Source organism: Montipora capricornis, chromosome 3 (assembly GCF_036669925.1).
Source record: "Montipora capricornis isolate CH-2021 chromosome 3, ASM3666992v2, whole genome shotgun sequence".
NCBI classification, from domain to species: Eukaryota; Metazoa; Cnidaria; class Anthozoa; order Scleractinia; family Acroporidae; genus Montipora; species Montipora capricornis.
In genome coordinates, this window is record NC_090885.1 from 14,030,680 (window position 1) to 14,053,860 (window position 23,181).

Sequence of the window (23,181 nt, forward strand, 5' to 3'; positions counted from 1 at the left end):
CCAATTTACATTATCAACTCCGTTGATAAAACCAAATTTTTGTGTCTAGGAATCACACTGAGTGGGTTGGAAGCGTAGAGAGAGAGAGAACCGAAAATTCATCGTCATGTGCTAACGTCCTCCACAGTACCTTGAATAGGTCTTTTGCAACTAATGATCACATGGTACAAAATCCGCCATGCTGGAGGGCAAGCTCATTATTATTGCCCCACTGGGACATTAAAACAAAGGCAAGTCAAGCTTGACTGGTTCAGGTCTCTTCGTTTTAATGTCCCAGTGGGGGAATAATAATGAGCTTGCCCTCCAGCATGGCGCATTTTGTACCATGTGATCGTTAGTTGCAAAAGGCCTATTTGGTCATATCACGTCGTCATTCGGGAGATGACGGCAAAGCAATGTACCAAAATGTAAAACGCACGTACAGAGCGTGCAGAGCCATTGTTTTTGCTCACTAAACCTATAATTGTTTTGTAGCGTCGTCGTTGCCGTCGGCGTCGTCGTTTCGTAAGCTCCCTAGTTTCATGTAAGGAAGTTTAAGAAGCGACGACGGCTACGGCAACGACAACGCAAAAAGCAGTAACAATATTGGTTAAATGAACCAAAATGATCGTGCTGCACGTGCGGCACGCATTTTGGAACATTTCTCTCCCGTACTCGTCAAAACTGCTGCGTGAAATGACCAAATTTTTAAATTTGGTCATTTACCTTAAAAGGTTTTGACGACAACGTGGACAAACTACAGTGAATCTTCCAGTCTCACTCTTTACTTCAAATCCTTCCGTACCCATTTAGTTTTAGGACACTTCGCCCATATTGTAAAATATAAGCAAAATGGAATCATCATGAAATACTTAGAATAGCTGAAACGTATATTTTGAAGTGACGTTTTCGTCGCTGTAGCCGTCGCGGTTTCTTAAACTCCCTATTTGGCGAGCGGAGGAGGAGGCTGAAATTCAGGCTAGCTTTTTATTGGTTGAAAAAGTGGAGTAATGGTCTACAAACTTACTGAACATAGGCCCTTTATGCAGACGTCTTTTATTTCCTTATCCGAGCTACAACGAGTACCATCAATCACTGTTCCTCTCGGAAAAACGTGCCATCCTTTCCTACAGAATAAATCGCATGGACTTTTGTCTACAAAAAAAGAAAATAGACGTAGGTCAGGGAAGAACTCATCGTTGTATTTTCTTCTATAGTTATCCCTTCCTATCTTATTTTAGATGAAGGGAAATGAACGGGCAAAATACGAAACTGAAGTAACAATTTTGACCAATCAGATTAATCAAAATTCCTACTCACTTGGGAAAATATGGGGAACTGAACCTGGGAGTTTTTCTTCGCATTGTTGCGCTCTGGGACTTCTTACTTCTTTAGGACACGCCTAAAACAAAGCATTGCACAGTCGTAAGGGAGTGAATTAGAATTTAGTGTTTTAATTAGTGTTGTGTACTCAAATTGTACATTGACCACTTTGTGATTAAATACAGAACCCTAATTAACCCAAACAAACAGTCAATACACAAATGATGCAATTCGACCGCAATCAGTATTGGATTTTACCACGGCTTGCCGTACATTTTGTCAAGAGAAGTTGCAGCCACAATCCCAGGCATTTTATCATTTTTCGTGCAACCATGGAACACTGAAAACTATGTAAAAACTAGGTAAAAACTTTATACATTCGTCCAGTTCCATAAGATAATTTTTATTCCGCAGCATGGTCAGTAAAAGGAGGCCGGAAAGCTACCGTTTGCTGGAGGAGGAGGGTAAACGAGAAACAGAGTAAGAAGGCAAGGAAATGCAGGAGTGTCCCAGTCTAACTTTCCGCTAAGATTGTAGATTAATATTTCCTGAACACGCTTACACCGACGTCGCTGATTGCAATTGCAATATCAGAGATAACTACTGAAATACGATCACTCGATTAGTGATGCAACCAATAGTTATACACCGAAACACAGTGCAACACCGTCCAGTTCGTCCGAAGGGCTTTCCCGATTCTTAGCGAAAGGTCACTAGACGGGAAAATTCTGGGAACTAGTTTACTTTGTTTAAAAAGTGACGAAAAAGGGAAGGAAACTGATAAACAAAGAGATTTTCTGTTGCCTCTGGGTTGCATATTTTCCAGTGTCCTTTGGCCTCCCCTTTGCAAAACATCCCTCCGTTTTGTGGCCTAGGAAGAAAAGCACGTGAATATCATCAGAAAAAGACTTCGTTAGGTACTCCTAAAGATGTGCATGTCACTAAATGCACAATAATAATAATAATTATTTTTTTGATCTACAATAGCTGCGTATGGAATTGCTTCACCGTTAGTAAAATACTAGTCTATGAACGCTCTTGTCACACAACAGCAACTTGATTTGTATGAATAGATTCTTGACCATGGTACTCTCAAACCATCCAATCAAAGTTATGCAAACCCTTGACACTTACGCAAAACCGATACGCAGTCTCGTGTTTAGATGAAGCTATGTAAACAGGGAGAAATCCTTCATGCCACCATTCACTTTCTTTTTGATGTCCATATTGGTACAAATAAATAGGGTCGAAATAACCTGACGACAGTAATGATATCAATACTTATATTAACAGTAGTACTTACTGGGGATTAGTGCAGGTTCTTGTTCTGAACTGTACGCCACCCCAACAGGAAAATGTACAGGATGTAAATTCTGACCACTCGCTCCACCCTCCGTCTATTCTCGGTGTTCCATCATCCACGCACTCTCCCTTTATGCACCACTAAACACGAATCAAAGGATGAAAAGAGGTGATGAAAAAGCGTTTCCACTGAAAAGGAACGGGTGACATTCTAAAACAAGAATATTAGAATTATCAACGACGTTCCGCTTGGTGGTCAATCACATTACCCCTAATTGTGTCTAAACATAGTTAGTAGTCCCTCTACTAACTATGGTCTAAACGAGTCTTCCAAACAGTCTAAAATTTGCTGTCATTGTTAAATTTTGCACTCGCCAGCTCTTTCAATGCCACCGCTGACTGTAAACGTTCAAACTCTGATCTTTTTCTGAGAAACACAATCAGTTAACTAGAATTGCTGAGCTCCGGCAATTAAACCGTGACCCCTTTAGAATAAACATTAGAATGTTTTTCCCAACTGTGGATTAGACGATATATTTGGAATGACATCCTCCCCCCATACACGTCAGAAATAAGCCAACTAAGCGTTTATTTAAACGAGCACTTTATCGTCCTACATATAAATTGAAAAAAAAAACATTAAAAAAAACCCAACATTTTACTCGATTTGCGTCAATTGTTGATTTCAGTTTACAGTGTCGCCAATTAGTGCTCCAGCTCTAGAACGAGCTTTCCTTTCCTTTTTACGCACACCCCACAAGTTCCACTCCCTATAGGGGCTTTTCAGGGCCAATTATGAAACGCCATCAACGAAACGACAGAACATAACAACAGCAAAAAGTAGCCCAAAGCAAACCGATTGGCTATTTACAATTGCAACCGAGAAGATGAAACAGGGACTGCCGGGAACAAATTCAGTGACTTGTTAGAGCGAGTCTTGAAACTGCCGGAGAGCTCCGGATCTCAACTGAAGGCAAGCTCCGCACTGCCTCCTCATCACTGAACATATATTTTTTTCCTCTGGTCCTCTCAAGTACGCTCATATGTCATCTGGTTTTCTCTTTTAACCTTTTTGTTTGTGTTTTGTATGTATAAATGTATGTATCTATTTGTGTACTCTCTTTGACTAGAAATTTTCCTATAATGTAAAAAAAGGCATCAAATTAGTTTTCTTTATTTTTCCGTTTCTCCGTCTTTCTCTGATTTTTTCGTTATTTGAGCAACTTATTATGTAACGTTTTAAAAAGAGGAAAGAAATCGATCAATCGAAATCAATCAATCGAACGAGCTAATGCTGACAACAACAATAACAACAACAACAACAACAACAACAACATCTTTATTTTTTGAATTACTAAGTTATTTACAGGAGGACAGGCCCGCAGGTAGCTATTGCTAATCTTGCCGGTTTATTCAGATTACACAGAATTTCTGTTAGTATTTTTTATTTATTTATTTTTATTTTATTTTATTTTATTTATTTATTTTGCGTTATACGTATTTATTCATGAGTGAAAATAGCATATGAAGGAGAGAAGGAACTGTAGACTGAATTACAGTATAAAAGTTTATGGGAAGGTTAGTATTAGTTTAAAACTTGGTTGCTGAGGATTTCTCTAAAAATCAGTAATTTTGTGTCAATAAATTAATCTTCATTGCCAAAAATACTGAGCAGTATACCTTGAATTCTTTTCGGTAGTTCTCTCAGGGAGCATGGTATCTCATTCCAAAGTTTTGCTCCTATGCTCGAAAAAGCACTTTGTTGTATCCCAAGTCTTGACCGTTTTATATTAAAATTGTCTGAGGCAGAGGAGCGAGTGTTGTAAGAGTGGATGCTGGATGTGTTCGTAAAAAAGTTACATATGTTAGGTGGTGCTGAAGCATTTCTAACGTCATGCATTAATGCACATAAAATTTTAGAATATAAGAAATAGTAGCTCTCCCACCGCTAGGATATTGCCCTGAGACACCAGCAACCAGAATATTATTTTGGAGTTCCCTGCTTTGGATGGGTTGCGATCCGGGGCAGGAACACATGATCAAGGCTGTAGAATATCGTCTGCTGTAACCCTAAGGGGTGGTTACGACCTCCTGGCTTTGCCAAAGTCGCTAACTCAGTCTCTACACTTTAGAGGGCCACAGCTTCTGTATTTTCAGCCGATTTTTTCCGGATAATTTACGGCTGCGATAGCCAAGGATGGTGATTATTTTGTTTTAACACGACGTCGACGTACCTACCTCTCTCTCCCCACATTTTGTACCGTCCGCCATAGGAGCTAGGTTACTAGTGCACGATTTACCATTTTTTGTGCAGAACAGTGAGCCACATTCCGACTAAGGGGAGGAAGTAAAACAAACATTTATCCCTCCTTGAAATAAAATAGCAAAATATGTTGGATGCCAAAAATTCTCCTACTGCGAATTCAGCCAAAATGTCTAACTGTTGTGGGAGACAAGATGACCTTTACAAAAAAAAATGTACTGAAAGGTCGTTTAAAAATATTTACTTTGAACATAAAAGATGCAACGCTTAACGAGAAATAATATTTTTGGGGGAATATTTGAAAAAAAAAAAGAATTTCGCGGGAAATTTTAATTGTTGACAATGAGTTAACAGAAATTTGGGATTTTAAATGTGACCAAAAAAATCAATTCTTATTTTTCTTTGGATTTCAAAACTATGTTAACTAACACTCAGCGACTAAAGTTTTAAGCCTTGATTTAAAAAAAGACACCTGGTTATTTGAACTGGAATTTTTTCTATTTAATGGTCTGCCACGTCAAAGGCTCACTAGTTTAAGAATGCATTGCGTATACATGCCGCAGAATTAATATGCAGCACGGGAGTTTTGGGTTTTCAGACTATTAAACTTGCGTTTTGCATTTATAATAAGCTGCATTCACATGCTGAAATGCTGAAAGCCAGTGAGCCTTTGACGTCACTTTTCCCTGGATCCAACAATCTGAGGTCCGATCGATCAATTTTGAACCTGAGTAATGGCGGACTGTAAAATTCAAAACTTACACTCAAAGTAAACAGCCTTTGGATAAAAATCAAAACTAAAAATTTTGCCAGTAGGGTGTTAAGCAAACACACTTTCAAAATCTGAAGAAAAAAAGGAAGTTATTATTTTTTTATCACAGGGGCGCTTTAAGGAAACGAGTACTATTCAAATCAATGCACTAATGTGGTAGCGCACCCTTTTTAAGCGTTCTCTCTTAAAGTAAACGATGGATTGCGTCTTCTTGGTCAGAATTTTATTTGTACTCTTTTACAGTTCATGCCGCACCTGCGCCCCTGCTTTACACCCATGTTGCTCAGGCTCAACATCATACGCCGTAAGCTCATCGAGTTTGCGTTAGTCCTCGATTATTTACCAAGGATTTTTATTCTCCTCCAGATACTCCGATGGAAGAAACTTTCGATGGGGCTTGCTTTCTTGCAGTGATGTACGAATCAGTGACGATCACTGAGCTCCAACTAGCCTGAGTATCTGGCGGTTTTTTCCGAGAATGCGAGCGAGCGAAAGAGCACCGAAGCAGCTTTCCCGGGGTAAATTAACACCCCTCCCCCCAATCCCCTCGCGTGTTCGCTGCTCGTTCGCTTGCTCAATCGCTCGGACAAAACCGTCAGCAACACAGGTTAACGTTCTAGATTCGAGTCAAATTTCGTCTTGTAGTCCAGTTTTCCCCTATTCTCTCAGTACCAAACTTTCTTCCATCTTATTCCCCCAACTATCACTTCCGTGATAATTCAGGGGGAATGCATTTGAAATATAAGCAGAAGTCAATAAAGATAATTATTTCATTGTTTTAACAATCCGAAATGCGTTACCTGTCTTTGTCTGCAGAGCTTATAACCAGGTCCCATCTGTAACACGCACTGCGCGTCACCGTCGTACAACTGACCGGGTAGCTTGTAGTGATTATCATTTGAAACTTTGTTTAAGGCAGGATTGTCATTTAAGCAAAAAGACGCTTGGTCACTAGGATGGAAATAAAAGATTACTTTAATTTGGCGCCCAAAATTTTTAAAGACAAGGCCTTTATTCACTCTTAGACATACAATAATGAAATTTACAGGTATTGAAATTGAATAAAGAAAAAGGGCTATTGGTTTCCTAAAATAACTATGTAGTTAAAGAATTGGGAAGCCAAATTACATAAAATAAATTAAAATGCTTGGGTCGGAAAACACGCACATATAGTCGGACATATAAATCAACAACAATAGACGCACGAAAACAACTCATATTTAACAATAATTATTCCATAAGCGCGCGTTTGATATGAGATGGTAAATAGCCATCGAGGCGCGTAGCGCCGAGTTCACTTGGCTATAACCAGTCTCATATCCAACAAGCGTGAATCATGGGAATAATTTGTTTTATTAAATTCCTTTAACTCCAAAAATTTGGAAGTACGCAATAAGAACGCAAAAAAGCGAAAACATCCGAGCGAAATCGAAAAACCTTGATGAAGATGTGATGTTGTGTAATACCTTGGGTCAGACAGACGTTGGCTCATCACAAAAACATTTCTTGCCTTTTCACTTGATTCAAAACGTTTCCACAAAAAAAAAAGTATATTTTCCTTTGTGGCTTTATTCAGAGAGAAATTTCGCTTTCCGGCGAAAAAAATTTTAGCTTAGCAACTTTTAGTGCAATCATTTACCATATAAGGTCAAACTAAGGTATATGAGCTGATAACCGAGATTGAGTAAACCAATCCCGATCAGAGCATGCGAAATGCATTATCCGAGGTTCAGAATTTGATAACTACAATTATTAAATTCGCAACCTCGGATAATGCTAATGGTAATGGCTATTTACCATCTCATATCCAACCCGCGCTCATGGAATAATTGTTAATTATTATATACTGCACAAATGAATAATGCTCTCCTGTTGCGCTCATTCGCTAACTCGGAGGTGATTAGCCAAGTCCTATTCACCTCCGAGTAGACGGTTCGCGCGATCTTAAATTCCCGACCACGTTTTACAAAACAAAGTATTACTGTGGTTCGCTTTTTATCAAACTTGTGTGGTATATACTAAAACAATTATTCACCTTAGTGTCGGTGAAAGTGGTGGACCACTATTCACCTCCACTTCGGTGAATAATGATGATGAACTGTAAACGTGCGAACTGATACCTTCTAGCTTTTTAAGCCCCCCCCTAAAAAACAAAGTGTTGGTTGTTTTTGAAGCTGTCTTCGACCTGATGCAAAATCGACTTGCTATCCCTTTTCACTCGTCATTTCATATATCCAATCAAGTAAAGGACATTTGAATAGTTTCGTCTGCGTTATTTTTGCCATTCGCACGTGCCTTATTATGCAATCGATACAATTCTCAGTCAATGCAGGAAGAAACCAAAACACTAGAAAATGGAGTAATCGTGGAATATTAAATCCATTATTGAATGGTTAAGCATATGATACTTGTAGCAATAACGACTTTAGTTAAGTGTAAATGTATTCAGTACAAGAGCGCTAATTGGGGACACTAACGGAATTAACTCACAATCAAATCAATTGAAATCAAATATTGGGGAAAACCGGAGTACCCGGAGAGTAGTAGTCTTCTTTCGACAATTCTGCCCCATACAAGTTAAAATTCATAGCTAAAATTTGTTTTTCATTTTTTAGTTATTGGCTTGACCGATAAAGTGCTTTATTAGACCCACTTTAGAAATCTCTGGTGATCATTGCAATCTGATTGGCTTTCAGCAGTGCGATTTAATCACGAATTGCGCTCTTTTTTGCTCTAAATCGCATTTGCACTTTTTCGCCAGCAACGAAAACAAAACAACCAATCTGATTTCAAGTCTTGTTTAAAGTAACCATTTAAACTTCAGGAAAACGGAAGACACAGAAAAGCCATTGTGTGGCGAATTTTAAGTTTTCTTCCCAATATATACTTTGCTTTTTAAAAAAATACCGTAAATAACGGATTTAATTGCTTACACTTTTTGAATGAGCTCCTTCAGGATGAATACCAACATTTAGGGAAGCTTTCAACTTTTAGTGTCCATTTTGTATCCCTTTTTTTCAAATCGGCAACTGGGCTAATAAAATATTGGTTCTGACTTAGATCCTGTATTTGAGCGATTACATTGTGCGATTTCTAACTTTGTAATAAAGTCGTAGTTGAACTTCTTGTCGTGCAAGTATGGTGAAATCCCGAAATGTGCCGTCCATTCGCATAAAATGAACAGCGAACTTTGTCTGTATTTAGCGATTCTTTTGTAAGTGTTGTCGTTTGCTGTTTACCTCAAAAAATCTTGAATTTGTTTCCTGCTGCAAGGGGACCATCTAGTAGCATATCTTCCACCTGGGACAGCTGTGGACATTATGAATGTTCCGTCAGGACATTCTTTAGTTGACCCATCATGATCAACACCAACCCTGTAGAAAAAGCATTCAATTTTACATTCTAAGAAGTCCTTTAGACAGGACTGCATCCATCACTGGCAACATGTACAAAGAAAAGTAACTATAAGAAGAGAATAAAACCTCGAAAGGCGTAATGCGCAAGTAGAAAAGATGATATGTTAGTTAATAATAATAATAATAATAATAATAATAATAATAATAATAATAATAATAATAATAATAATAATAATAATAATAACCTATCTTGATTGGTGCTCTTGGAAGCATATCAAAAGGTGCAAAGACCTGGTTTGGCAAGGTAGATGTACAATTATCGGCCATCCTTGGAACTGCTCACCTGTTAAGGAAAGTGTTGCGTCTCTAAGCTACTGGGAGTTTCTGAGACGCAATAAACATTACCCAGTAGAACACCCGACAACTGGAGAGAATCGAATAATAATAATAATAATAATAATAATAACAATAATAATAATAATAATAATAATAATAATAATAATAATAAAATAATAATAATAATATTAATAATAATAACTTTATTTAAGTGTCAATGGATTTAGCACAAGGGGACACAATAAATATTGACTCAAATCCAATCAAATCTTGGTTTACCGGGAAAGAAACCTCTCGGCAGAGAAGAGAAACAAAAAACCCAACCCACATATGACGCCGAGTCTAGGAATCGAACCCGGACCTCTGATTAGTGGGAGGTGAGTGCTGTCGTAACTGCGCCACCCTACGGAAGAAAGGATAACTGAGAACACACCATTCAGATTCTACGACCTATGATAGCTCCCCAGAAGTTCTTACTGGACAGCATTGTAACCAGACACGCGACTGTTCTTAAAATGATGAAAAACGTAATTTGTGATAATCCTTATCAGCATGAATTGCTCCTTTGCTGGCAAGTAGCAGAGGCCTGGTTGAGAGTGGCAAGCGCTTGGAATGTCATGTGATCGAGGTTTGTATTTTGCGACCGTTAAGCGAGTGAGGCATTCTACGGTCAGAATTCGGCACGTGCACAAGTCCAGTTTCCCTTTATTGTTATATCACGCTGAAAAAATATTGTTTTATGCCTTCGTTAGGCTGTATATGATAGCGCTCATTTACATTGTAAGTAGTGCTTCTCAATAAGAATATCCTAGAACCCCAATTAGGGGTCGCTCCACTGCCTTGGCCGGGGTGCACGTTCCCCTGTTTTTTCCAACTGCTTGTTTTTAGGGATTTTCTTGTCCGGCTCTGGTGCAGTGCTCTTCACTTTGTAATACTAAATGCTTTTGTATGTATTTCAATGCTAAATAAATAGCACAGTGGCTTGGCTGGCCAACGCGCCAATATATCATCTAGCTCGAGTATCCGGTTGAGTAATGGAGGCAAAAAGGATGTTATCTCCCAGCAAGTTATCTTTTTGAAACAGACAAAGCCCCGTTCATCAAAACGATCACAAGTGTTCGACCGTTATGACACGGAGGACTTTGGGGACGAGAACAAAGCATCGACCAAAAACCTAGAAAAGAATTCCACTTACGCATGGGCAGTTTCGTGCGCTATCATTATTGATGTCGCTAATCCAAAGTCTCCGTTAGTTACACTGATTCCATAACGACCTCTGCATATGGAGGATTTAGCTGCTATCCCTAATACATTGACAGATTATTAAAGTTAATAGTCATTCTATCTCAATGCAACCGTTAATCGAACAACACTGACATAACTCACCTCCGAATCCACCTCTAAATCGAAAAAAAAAAAAAAAAAAAACGTGAAAGAATGGAAGAAAACGGTAGTTCATATCGTACCAAGTAAGCATTGCCTCATTGTGATTGAGAATATAGGAATTTTCAATGATGAATACCGCATTTACCTATTAATTAAGGGATGGGTGAATGTGACAACCTAACTGTGATGATCATCTTCATTTAGTAGGTGTTTGCCCTATTATAATATGTAGACCTAGCCAAGCCTAAAAGCGGAGCTCCCGGTGTATTTATTCTTTCGACGAGTTAACGCAGCTTGAGCCTGTGATCCAATCGAAACCCAGTACCTGGTCAGCCGTCAACTTAAAAAAGCTGACTTTGATTAGCTTTAAACTTGAGCCGCCATATGGTCACATGATACTGGTCAGCGGATACCTTGATTTGACGGGTGTCAATTGACCATAACATGGATGTCCAATATCAAAGATGTATGCTGTAAACTAGCTAGCGACAAGTATACAAGTATTGATTCTCTAATGTTTAGCCCAAGATATAGTCACGTGATATTGGTCACATTGGCATACACGGAGTGGTGGACGGTCGCAAGGTGACCAAAACCAAATTTTCTTGCACAGATGGATAACCAGAATTTTCTTACAAATGGTGTTCCGCGCTCGTGCCTTCGGTGCGTGCAAATTAGCTATGTTACAAATCCAGCGGGGCCGGATAAGGACCCCATCCACAAGCATCTCTGCTGATTAAAAATATTTCACGCCCACACGTAACGTATTCTAATCGAATTTGCCCATCCTCAAGCATCTGGAATCGTTCTATTGTCCAGGACTATTGTCAACAGAGCATGCGCTATCGGGCGTGCGTGTTGGGGACAAGAGAAGCGATAGCATTTTCCTTCAGCGGTCAATTTGAATATTTACGCGGAAAAGACTGGATCTGAGTTTATTACGGCATCGAATTTGCAAAATTAAAAAAATAATAATAATAATAATTAACGAGCTTTACCTGCAAGATGAGGTTTGATCGCGATTCTGCCAAATCCCTGGTGACTCAGTGAGGTTTAACATGAGATGCGCACAGGCTGCCGTGGATAATCAGACTTTTAAAGGTTGTGGACACGGTTATGAAGATACAAACGAATACAGAGAAAAAAGAAAGAACACGGGGTAGGAAGTAGAAAAACTGTGAGGGAGGTCATGTTAACGCTCATCGACTCACTCGGGATTTGGTAGAATCACAATCAAAGTTCACCTTACAGGTAAGACTAATTGAATTCTACCAAATCCCGGGACGTCACTTTCGGTTAAATAAGATTTTGCAGCAATAAACGTGGACACGATTATTCCAACCCACAAAAAACAATTTATTTTAGCGCAGCTATTTCCAGCAATAACAGGTTTGTTATAGAACTTCTGAAAAGTTGATTCTGGAGACCATCGGGAGTGTTTCGGGATTTCATCTGTGGGAATCAAGTGACTGCTCTCGATGCAGCTGCTGATTTAGCGCTGTGAGAATTAAGCTTCGCTGTATCCACTCCACTTGCTTCCAGAACAGCCTTAATCCATCGCCAAATTGAACTCGTACCAATGTGCCAAGAAGGCTTGACATATGAAAGGAGCATATGGCCATTGTCATGGTCACGGAAAAGCTGGGTTTTTCCAAGATAATGTTCAAAAGTAGAGCAAGTCAAGTTGTTCTTAGGGTTCTTGCTAACCAAAAATATGACGAGAGAATTTTCCCCGGGTCTGTCCTGCTTGACATGATCCTAGATGCCGAATAAATAATAATCTGGAGTTTTCTCCATAGCATCAATCCTCAGAAACGACAGTGTTAGCCACCGCTGCCCTAAGGTTAGAGCCAGCAGTTTCAAGGTCAGTTCTTTGAAAGACAGCTTCCCCAGAGGATGCAACAGTTTTACACACTCTAGGACAGGTTTAACATACCATGTTTCCTGATATCGAGGAGTAAGCTTGCAAAAGTTAATCACGCCCTTCAGGTAGCACACTATAAAAGGGATGGTTAGCCACAGCATGGTGACAACCAGAAAATTCATACCCCATTAAAAAGCTTGAGAGTGCTTAGCGAGCTGTATTAATCGTCGAGTTTGACAGTTGGTTAATCTAAAAGGCGTGGAGAAACTTCACATAGGATGCATGTGGTTCTTGCTTGCAGGAAGCATAGGCACTGATTTGATGGTTGATTCTACTAGCAAGTAGGTCAACCTGGAGAACACTAAAAACCCAAATATTACTTTCAAACCAGCCACGATTTATCCTATCTTCAAAATGACGTCACAGATAATCTGCAGTTACAATGAACTGACCCGGCTGATGCGCAGCAGAAAGCCGATTATGCCAGTTAACGGCCAATTACCAAATTTTCTTACTTTTGGTGTTGTATTCCTTCTCGCATCCGCGATGGCGTTGATGTCAGAAATAGCACTCATGTTGTCAGACATGATCCTAATGTGCTGATTGTACATTGACCCGCGTAAGGACATGAACCCCAGCTTTACGTAGACCTGTTCGATAATACTGTCGTGTTTATAATTTATAATCATTTTGGCTTTGGTGGGTTGTGGCACCCCAACCTTTGTGTGATATACAAAAATTTGGTTTTATCAACGAAGTTGATAATATAAATTGGCCACCGTACAGAGATTCTAAAAGCTGACGTTTCGAGCGTTAGCCCTTCGTCAGAGCGAATCTTTGGGTGATATGTTGCAAAAGTGATATTTGAGGAACCATGGTCAATAACACGGAAAGCTGTGGAGACTGAGATGACCCACCACTCTAATATCACCAATATTGTGAGCAGATAAAGACATGTTGCCAAACTCCGCCCCAGGAAAGTAGCTACTAAAGTTCCTATCAATGTAGCAACTTCACAGATTGAGAAGTATTGGGCAAGCAAAGCTTTCTGGAACAAAATAACGACCTTGTCATCCTTCTTTGTGGTTAAGCGAACTGCCATGGATGTAGAGTTGAACAGGAACCCTATAAAAACTCTATGCACTGCGTAGGGTGAAAAACAGACTCGGTCGAGTGAATCACAAAACCTAGGCGAGTAAATAATTGGACGGCATGTAAGGTAGCCTCACCGTTTGCCTCCTCAGAATCCTTCGTGTAAAAAAAGTCATCAAGATAACCCAAACAATTATGTCCGTACAGGGTGCGTGGGGTGTAAAGAACAGGTTTTAACACCTTGGTAAAGTTGCGAAAACTACTTGTCAGTCCCATGGGTAGGGTACAGAACTGGAACAGAAGAACCCTCCATGCAAACTGGAGATATTTCCTGAAGCTAGGCGATATAGGGATGGAACATTAGGCATTAGGTTTCACCAACCTTTTGGCAGATCCAAGAGTATCCACCTTAAAGTTACAATATTTCAGGCATTCTAGCCAGGGTATCATCGACGTACTTCTTGTACAATTGGAGCATCAAGCCATTGCGTGTAAGCTATCTTCAATATGACAAATGAAGACATTGGCCATTAAAGGACCAAGGGGCGAGCCCATGGCCACACCATCGGTCTGTTTGTAAAGTTGACCATTAAACTGGAAAAGCTGATTGGTTGTGGCAATTTCGAGTAGTCTCGCAAGCTGATCCTGTTGCAGATTAAGGCCATAGGTTTTGTTGAACCAATCATCAGTCAAGGCTTTGTTGACCATCTAAAGGCACATTGGTAAAAAGAGCTGTGACGTCGTAAGAGACCAATATGTCATCTTCATTCATAGTGTGGGTACGAATCTCATCAGCGAGGGCAAAGGCATCAGTGATAAGGCTTAGTGATAACGATGTCGTCACGTAAGAGATTGAGAGCTTTGGCAAGGGCCTTAGGTGGATTAGGGCTTGTACGCTGAATGTAGTTCAAAGCGATTGAACGTAACGTTGAGCTTGCCAGTTCCATTTCATCTGCATCTTCCAATTATGGCTCTATTTCCAATACGCCTTCTCAAAGCTGGCTTGAGTTTCGATGGGTGAAACTTTTTGAGGTAGAGAAAACTTCAATCCTCTGCAAAGGATAATTTTTTCGAAGAACGAAAGGCGGTATGAAGACATGTTGTTTATTTGCTCGTTGACATCAAACTTCTTTGAGATCAAGCGTGAGATCTTGTTGACATGACATTTCATCATTTCGATGTACTGATTATTGCGAAGAATACTTAGCGTTCGCACGATGGTGAAAAAGGAAAGCAAGGAACATTCCTCCCTGACATCCTTGTAAGCGTTTTGGACTTCTTCTCTAAGATGCTAAAGCACGTAAATGGAAGAAGTCCTCAGAAAACTACCAAAAGGCGGTCATGGAGGAGGAATTGAGATCCAAACTCACTCAGCTCAAGCAGAATGTGCCAAGTTGCGCTCTATATTTAGTCGCCTTGACTATCCAATGAAATGCTTCAGCGAACAAAGCAGAAAGAAACAATGATGAGAGTAGCACAGTAAAGATTAGTCTTCCATTCAAAGATCAAGTGGCCGCTAATGCGGTTCCGAAGCAGTTACGCGATCTCAGCCATAAGATTGGCCCTACTTTGCAGCCAGTTTTCGTGAGCAGGAAATTGGGGCAAGATCTTAAACCCAAAGAAATTAAGCCGTCAATTGTGAGTAAGCAGTGTGTTGTTTACCATTTTTCATGTGATTTGTGCGATGCAGATTATGTCGGGTACACAGCCCGACACCTTCATCAAGGCATTGCTGAGCACAAAAATTCGGCAATCGCTAGACATTTCTTAGAAGCTCACAGTAACAACAATTTTTTGAAAGAAAACCAATTCACAGTTTTAAGAAAGTGCCAGGGCAAATTTGATTGTTTAGTATTTGAAATGCTCTTCATCAAGAATCTTAAGCCCAATTTAAATATCTAGACGGACTCCATACGTGCGAAACTTTTTGTTTAATATTTTTAATCATTTTTTCTCACGTTACAGCTTTTAATCAGCTATCTTTTTTTTAGTATTTGTAGACCGAAACTCACAAACATATTTTGACTTGATAATGACGTTTAGGTAACGTCGAAACGTTGTCGCTTTTTTTTAAGCAATTTTTTAAGAATTAATGTTTTATTGCAATTTTTTATAGTTAAAATTTACAACTGGTTTGTCTACCTTTATGATGTGTAAATAAATATTTTAGGGGCAGACTGATTTATAAATAATTGTAGTTGTGTAATTTATTATTTGTATATAATTCATTTCGCAAATAAAATTATTTATAAATCAGGATGTGCCTAAAATAATTATTTACATATCATCCGACAGGTTTTGAGTCTTATTTATAAATAAATTTTCTGGCAGTTTTAATTATTTCTAAATAATAATTTGTTCTAAATATTTTTTTTACAAACGGCTCCCCATAGGTGAAAAGAAAAATTAATCTGTATGAAAAATAGAAATCAACATCATTAAGTAAAAAAATCTGAAAAAGATGTGTGTGACTTACACAAAGAGGTATGGCCCTTCCCTATGGTGCTCACTTTCACTGATGAGCCTCCCCCTCTGAGACCCCAGCTCTTCCCTCTTAGAGCTCTTGGAAATCGAATCTTGCGGATGGCAAGTAAATTGACAAGTTATCTTATGGATAGAATCATTTGGCGTTCTGAGGGCTATTACTATAAAACATTGGGGATTTTTGGATCTAAGGGATAGGTATGCACAAAATTCCCTACCCAGTGACAAGAATCACGTGATCTGCATGTAGTGGATCAGCATCGGACATGGGCATATTTCCTTCGTTGATCCACCGCTTTAAAGCAAAAAGTTTTGCCTTATTCTTGTCTTTACTTGAATAGCTCAGCTGAAAGAAAAACAAGTTATCACAAATGTAACCGTTTGTAAACTCGTAAGGTGTATTATTATATATACACGTATAGTGAGAATTTTACACAATAAACCTAGCAAATATAATTCTATATTTGTTATATTTCACATGTGATGAAAGTGATAGGTCCACAATGATCAGCTTTGCGTATAGCATTCTTTACATGTAAAAAATACAACCAATCACTGTCTAGAGTAGAATCACTTAGCCATCCGGAGCAAAGCATTCATATAGCTTCCGAGAAGCATGGTCTTGAAATCAGCGCCCGTTCGAAGTTTGTGTTTTAAAAACATGGCTTCAGCTTCCCATTTTGTTCCTCTGGATTTACCGTTAGATGATTATTTTATCGAGACGCAATCAAAAAAGGAGAGACTTTTAACATCTCTAAAAACAGTGTAAGTCAACAGAGTCCAAACTTGTCTTAGTTTGCACAGCTCGAAGCATCGCCATTACATGATCGAATCTGACAGTGCCTAGGGGCAAGCAAAATGATTTCACACTTTGTGTTTGCGACCTCTCCCGTATTTTCCAGTTATTATAAATGGAAAGTGATACGTAATAAACGTATGTGGATCTTTTGTCTTCTTGTTGCTGGACTGGTTACCGGATTTGTTTTATTAGTACGCTCGCTCACTTAGATCAGTCTTGAATTTGTTGCTGTTCTTCACGTAAGTTCATGGCATCGGAAAAAATATAAGCGATTCCAAGCATATGTTTAATTCTCGTTATATATGCAATTAACAAATTACAGCAAAGAAAGTGCTTTGTACGGTATATGCACGAGTTGCAAAAACTTTGGAAACTCACTCGTTCGCTTTGCTCACCGGTTCATTTTCCAAAGCGGAACTGCAACTCGTGAATAAAGATGCGTACGTCACTCTTTCTTTTCAAGTAGACGTAGTTTTCTAGTACTAGTGAGAGGACGTACATGTATTTTGTTAAAGTGGACATAGCTTTTGAGTGGACCTAGATGTTGTTAACAATTTTACACCCCTAAACTGTCCCACTTGACGAGTAAAATCGTCTGGCGTTACACAGAATAAAATCTATAAGAGTAACTAGTAGGCTTTTACAAAGTCCTGGAAACGAAGTTGTGGGCGAGTGGAAATTCAGGATGCAATAACATCCGTTTCTGTGCTTAGCGAACCAGGGAGTAAAAGGCCATGCGAATAGCCCATTTTTGAGTTGCTGTTTAGCACGGTTTCAAAGCGAGTCCTGGTGCACAACTATTCAAATGGAAATGAGTGGTGTATTTTCATGCAAATCAAACTCATTATCATTGGAATGGTTTAGCACCAAGACTCTTTTTGAATCAGAGGCAAACAGCAACTCGGAAATGGCCAGTTCGGCTCACTGGTGTAGGGGGGCAGGGATGGCGCAATGGTGAGAGCACTCGCCTCCCACCAATGTGGCCCGGGTTCGATTCCCAGATCCGGCGTCATATGCGGGTTGAGTTTGTTGGTTCTCCACTCTGCACCGAGAAGTTTTCTCCGGGTACTCCGGTTTCCCCTCTCCTCAAAAACCAAAATTTGACTAGATTTGTTTTAATTGTTAATTTCAATTTACAGTGTCCCCAATTAGTGCTCCAGCGCTAGAACGACTAGACACTTAAATAAATTTCCTCTCCAATTTTATTCGCGTTTGTGGATTAAGGGAAAAAAAATACACTCAAATGCTTGCAGCACGATAACTTTTCCTTTTTTAAGCCAATAACATTCTTGCTTTGTTTATCGTGCTGTTTGTTCCTATTGCAATTGTTCAATGGTGCCTCAGCCATTTAAATGAGAGATTATTGGGGTCTGTACATGTGATTTAGCACGATTGTGAGGGCATGTCTTATTTCGGTACACTCAATTGGTAAATCGTTACCTCATTATAAAGTAATGATATCCTGACTACAGCTTGTGTCAGCTTAATCGCTCCAATAGTGTTGTCATGGAACATCATATTAACCTGGAAAAATAAAATGTTATCGGAAAAAATGTGAGGCCTTAGAATGATTCACACGACCTCCGTATAACTCCTGGGGTTCTTCGTTTCACAAAGTGTTACACTTGCCATTAGGGACCTGTCCATTCAGGACCTTCAATCCGGGTCAAAAGCTTCGGGTCACGTGTCCAATTTTGGGCGAAAAGTAGAGAATTTACTGCACATGCTTCCATCGTTATATGAGCAACGCCTGAGACCCCGAGACAATGTTGAAACATGCGAGCGATCGATGAACGGAGACCGTGAAAAAACAACACCGTAATGGGGGAGGGGTAAACGTGGGAATTGTCCTAACCGTTTTGACCAGGGCCCGGTTGTTCAAAAGCCGATTAACGCTAAACCCAGATTAAAATTTAACCAAGAAGTTTATTTCTCTACTGCCAAATGCTGTTCAACGCTGATATTCGGCAAAAATTTGCAATAGGAGATGTCCATCTTGAAAAACAAAAATAAGCAAAAGAAACTTTAACCGAAAAGTTGAGAACATGAAACAAAAGTTTACGCTAATCTTGGATTAAGTTAATCGGCTTTCGAACAACCGGACCCAGGAGTGTAGATAAGCAAACTAGCTCTCCAGTGAGTTCTAGTAGCTCAATGGGTACAACATTCGACTGGTGTTTCGGAGGTCCTAGCTTGAATCCCTGAATCCTTAACGTCTTCACGTTAAGTTGTCCTTTCGCCCGTTGCCAAGCAACTTGTATCCTATTCTTCTCCCGGGCGCATTATACCTTTCCATCATTTCATGTAAGTGTTGCACTGGTCTGCGGGCTCAGCAATGTTGCACGTTTCAAATATGAAAATACACCTATTGATGTCAGATGAGGTATCGTGCGCATGAGAAAGATAAATGGCTTGCTGCTTGGCAACAGGCAAAATGAAAATGAATAGTCCCAAGAGAGACTGGAAACAATGCTTATACAAATTTTTGGAACCAAAGAGTATTATGGACTGGGAGGAGGAAGAAAATTGTGTGGTCAGTGCTGTTTCGAATTCTACCCATTAAAGAAACAAATGGGCAGCTCGAAAAAGTACTGACCACACAATCTTCCTCCTCCTCCCAGCTTTTAGGGGTCTAAATCTCCTCTCTGCACTCTCCATCCCGACACGGCAAGGAGTGCTTGCTCACAGCTCTCACATAATTCTGAGCAACCATGAGGTGTGCAAAAAATGTCGGGTATATAGACTTTCATACCGGACTAAAATGTTTCATGGACATTAATTATTTCGGATTCGGTATATGAAAAACTTGAAAAAAGGATTGAAATTAGTATTTCTTTTGTTGGAGAAGTCATTTCAAAAACTTGTGCGTTTTTTAACCCCTCCGCCTGAGACCGGTTGGTTTCAGATGTTTTCTTGCTTTTTCAAATTCAATGAAGCTCTCGCACTCGTTTTTGAAATATTACGACACCACCCCTGCTCTATGCACTTTTAATTCTGTATGCAATTACTGAGCAGAATTTCAGTACAAATACTTTCGTTTTTTTTCTCATTTAAACTTCAGTCACGAAAACCGCATGAACGTCACCCCCAAATAAGGGTATGCTCTGCTCACCATGTGGGCCATTGTTAGAAGTGTTTCGGTTGCCTCTTCGTCGTTGTTAAATTTCTGGAGGTAAAGGTGATCAGCAACTATCATGACCTCTAAGTATTTTTCTTTATAAGATCTTGCCTTCCTTGTCAGTTCGCGTTCCTTGGAGATACTTCGCTTCGCTCGTGCTTTTGGTAAGATAACAATTTGAAAGTATTAATGATGAGTAAACAGCCAGCATCAGGCCGTCCCCTTTTTTATACGTTTTAACCATCGATTGGGTTTCGTAATCATTGGGTCGGTCGGTCGAAGTAAAAAAAAATATATCAGAAACAAAAAGTCAAAAAAGGAAAAAATAGTGCAAGCAAACTCAGGAGAAACCAGTTTGAAGCCGCAGAAAGAGTCAAGTGGCAGCGGGAGGAGACTAGTCAGGAGAGTTAGACGTTTAAAACGTATTTTTCAGAAAGCCTCTCCTGTGGACGAGTGTCGCATTTACTCTGGGGTTAAAGCTGAAACTGAAAATCAAGTTGTATAGCTCAGTTTAAAAACAAAATGTTTTGCCAAGCTATTACCTTCTTGATATCCCAATTTTGACAACCCGCCAAAAATATGGGTCAGTCGGACGACGGTTAGCAAAGAAAAACTCCCGGTGGGACTGCCTAACCAAAACATATTTCCCCACACTTACGAATCTCTCCCGAGCAAGGGTTTTTTTTGGCATCAGAGCTTTCTAAAACCTCTTGCCTTTTTCTCCGCTTGCGATATCTTTAGAGGGTCCGCCATCTTGTAATTTAGTGGTGTTTGACGAATTACTTTTCCTGTTTTTTTTCCCTATGGAACCATTACTTTTGGCGACAAGGATAACGAGAGCATACAGGAGCAAGTTTAACTTACGAGACATGGACGTATGTTTAGGTGAAATAAATGGCCCTACGGCCTTCAACGTTGTTGAGGCACAATCCATAAATTCTTCGATTCGAGCTAAGCTGGACATGATGTTATGCATGATAATCATTCTATCCTTTGTAGACGGAGAGCAGTTATTAGGAAAATAAATAAATACGACATTCGACACTGTTGGTGAGCCTGCCAAGCTTTCACAGCGCTGGCGCGTTTGAACTTTTTGTGACTGCATCAGGTCTTAATGTTCCGACGCAAACGGCAAGTAATGTGGCAAATACGAGAAGCAGTGTTTCATCGGATATCCAAACACCGAGAAGCGAGTCGAAAAACGAGGCCTAAGGCCGAGACTTTTAACCGAATTCGGGGTCTTTGGATATCTGATGACACACTATTTCGAGTATTTGATATAATTGCTTCTCGAAGGATTTAAGAGATATTTGAGATTAAAGTTGGCGAAATTATATGCCAGTTAAGACCACATATTCAAACTTCCTCCACTGTAGTGATTTCGTTCGTTTTTGGCGTATGAATTATTAATGACTTTGAGAAATTTATTTCGCACTGACAACTTAACCTTAGCTAAGCTTTTAGACGGAGTAAGCCAATATCGCGATAAAGCAGAGCTTTTCCTCATGCCTGGGGTGCAAGTTGGTGCAAATAAACAGGGTACATGCAGATAAACAGCAAATTAAGTCACAAAATTCAAGAAATAAATGCTACACATGTGACAGAGTGGTCACATGGAAAGCCGGGACTAAAGGATGTTTACATGATCACGTTTGCGAAACTTGAGGCAAAATCGGTCATTTTGCTGTTTGTTGTCGATATTTCCAAGACCAACCCACCATCCCGCACAGCACACTTACAACGCCCCAAAGGGCGGTAGCGAGTTAAAGTCCTAGCTATAGCCCAGCAAGAAATTAACGCTATTGTGATAAACAAGATGATTCCTTCTATGTCTCTGCAGCTTCTGTTGATGAAGAAGTTGAGACACTTCCAACCAAGGCCTGCATCCTTGTTGCGGTAGAGCGCAGGGATAAGGATAGACTCCTGCCAATTATCCGCGCTCAAATATAGCCAGGATCATGCGTGATGAGCGACATGTGGAAAGCTTACGATTGCCAAGAAGAGGAGGTGAGGGCTATCATCATCTCACAGTTAACCATCATATAAACTTCGTCGACCCGGCCACGTGCGCTCACACGCAGGGCATTAAAAATACACGGTGGGGAGTAAAACGAAATATGCCTCGTACAGGAACATCCGTGGATCTGCACTAGCAAAAGTGAACCTTTCGGAAACATCATTGAACGTAACATATCGCCGATTTGTACAATGTGCGATAGAGAGCCCTCTCTATGCACCGTTTGCGATTCGGCGGAAAGAGCCGTGCATTATACAGGAAAGAAAACAAGCCTTCACTTTGCAGTCCTTTGGTGAATTGACAAAGAGACAAAGGACAATTTTAAGAGCAAAAAGAAGGTAGGCATTCAATATCTGCTAACTTTTATTTGGTCCGTTTGTTTTGTATATGAGAATCTGAACCGCATTTATACAAAGATTTCTTGAAACTCCCCTTCTTTCGCTTAGTTTGAAATTGACAAATGGCTAATATTACAGGAAAGGTGCAAAAATAACATTGCATGAAAACGTTCGATTTTCCGTATTTCAATCAGAAGTTCGACCGATATTTTTGAAGTCCATATGGACTTGTTTTTTCCTCGATTTCGTCTAAAATTCCCATATTTTTCCCATCGAGAGTGGTCGCCGTCACTGTCTTCGCTCAAGGGCGATCTTTTGACGTCATTTCAACCGATTTCGATAAAACTGGTTTCGACTCGGAGTACATTCGTATACCAATTCAGCTGCCCGAACGAAACCCGAAATTTAACAGCCCATTGATCGAGTGACCCAATGAGCACATCAAGGCCCCTTACCACCTACATCGATGACTTGTCATCAATGAGGTAAAAAAAGGAAAAAAAATTAAAAAGAAAAAAGGCTGTTAGTATTTCAGAATTTAATCCACTGTGTATTTACTAAAAGACCACAAAAAATGTCCTTGATTTAACAAATATCCTGAAGCAAAAGAATAGTTAAAAGCCAAAGAAAATGCGACTTCAAGGAAAAAAATAGGCCAAGCACAGAATAGAAATGTGACGGAACGGTTAAATTAAGCCGCATAATTGACGAAATTTGCCAAGATTCTCTCTTCTTGGCTGGCCTTAATTTAT

At 39.7% G+C, this 23,181-nt stretch overlaps 1 protein-coding gene across 1 annotated transcript in view; it reads right to left on the bottom strand.

Moving 5' to 3' along the window:
- Positions 1-23,181, bottom strand: part of LOC138039878 (A disintegrin and metalloproteinase with thrombospondin motifs 6-like) — a 42,895-nt gene that overhangs the window by 14,633 nt on the left and 5,081 nt on the right. The window contains exons 3-14 of the mRNA XM_068885710.1: positions 20,069-20,232; positions 18,397-18,480; positions 16,376-16,503; positions 10,718-10,731; positions 10,527-10,635; positions 8,879-9,013; positions 6,440-6,590; positions 4,843-4,938; positions 2,606-2,745; positions 2,047-2,173; positions 1,300-1,381; positions 1,007-1,134 (exon numbers count right to left, since the gene is read on the bottom strand). Coding sequence (XP_068741811.1) covers positions 1,007-1,134; positions 1,300-1,381; positions 2,047-2,173; positions 2,606-2,745; positions 4,843-4,938; positions 6,440-6,590; positions 8,879-9,013; positions 10,527-10,635; positions 10,718-10,731; positions 16,376-16,503; positions 18,397-18,480; positions 20,069-20,232 — 1,358 coding nt within the window. The remainder of the gene's footprint in view (positions 1-1,006; positions 1,135-1,299; positions 1,382-2,046; positions 2,174-2,605; positions 2,746-4,842; positions 4,939-6,439; positions 6,591-8,878; positions 9,014-10,526; positions 10,636-10,717; positions 10,732-16,375; positions 16,504-18,396; positions 18,481-20,068; positions 20,233-23,181) is intronic.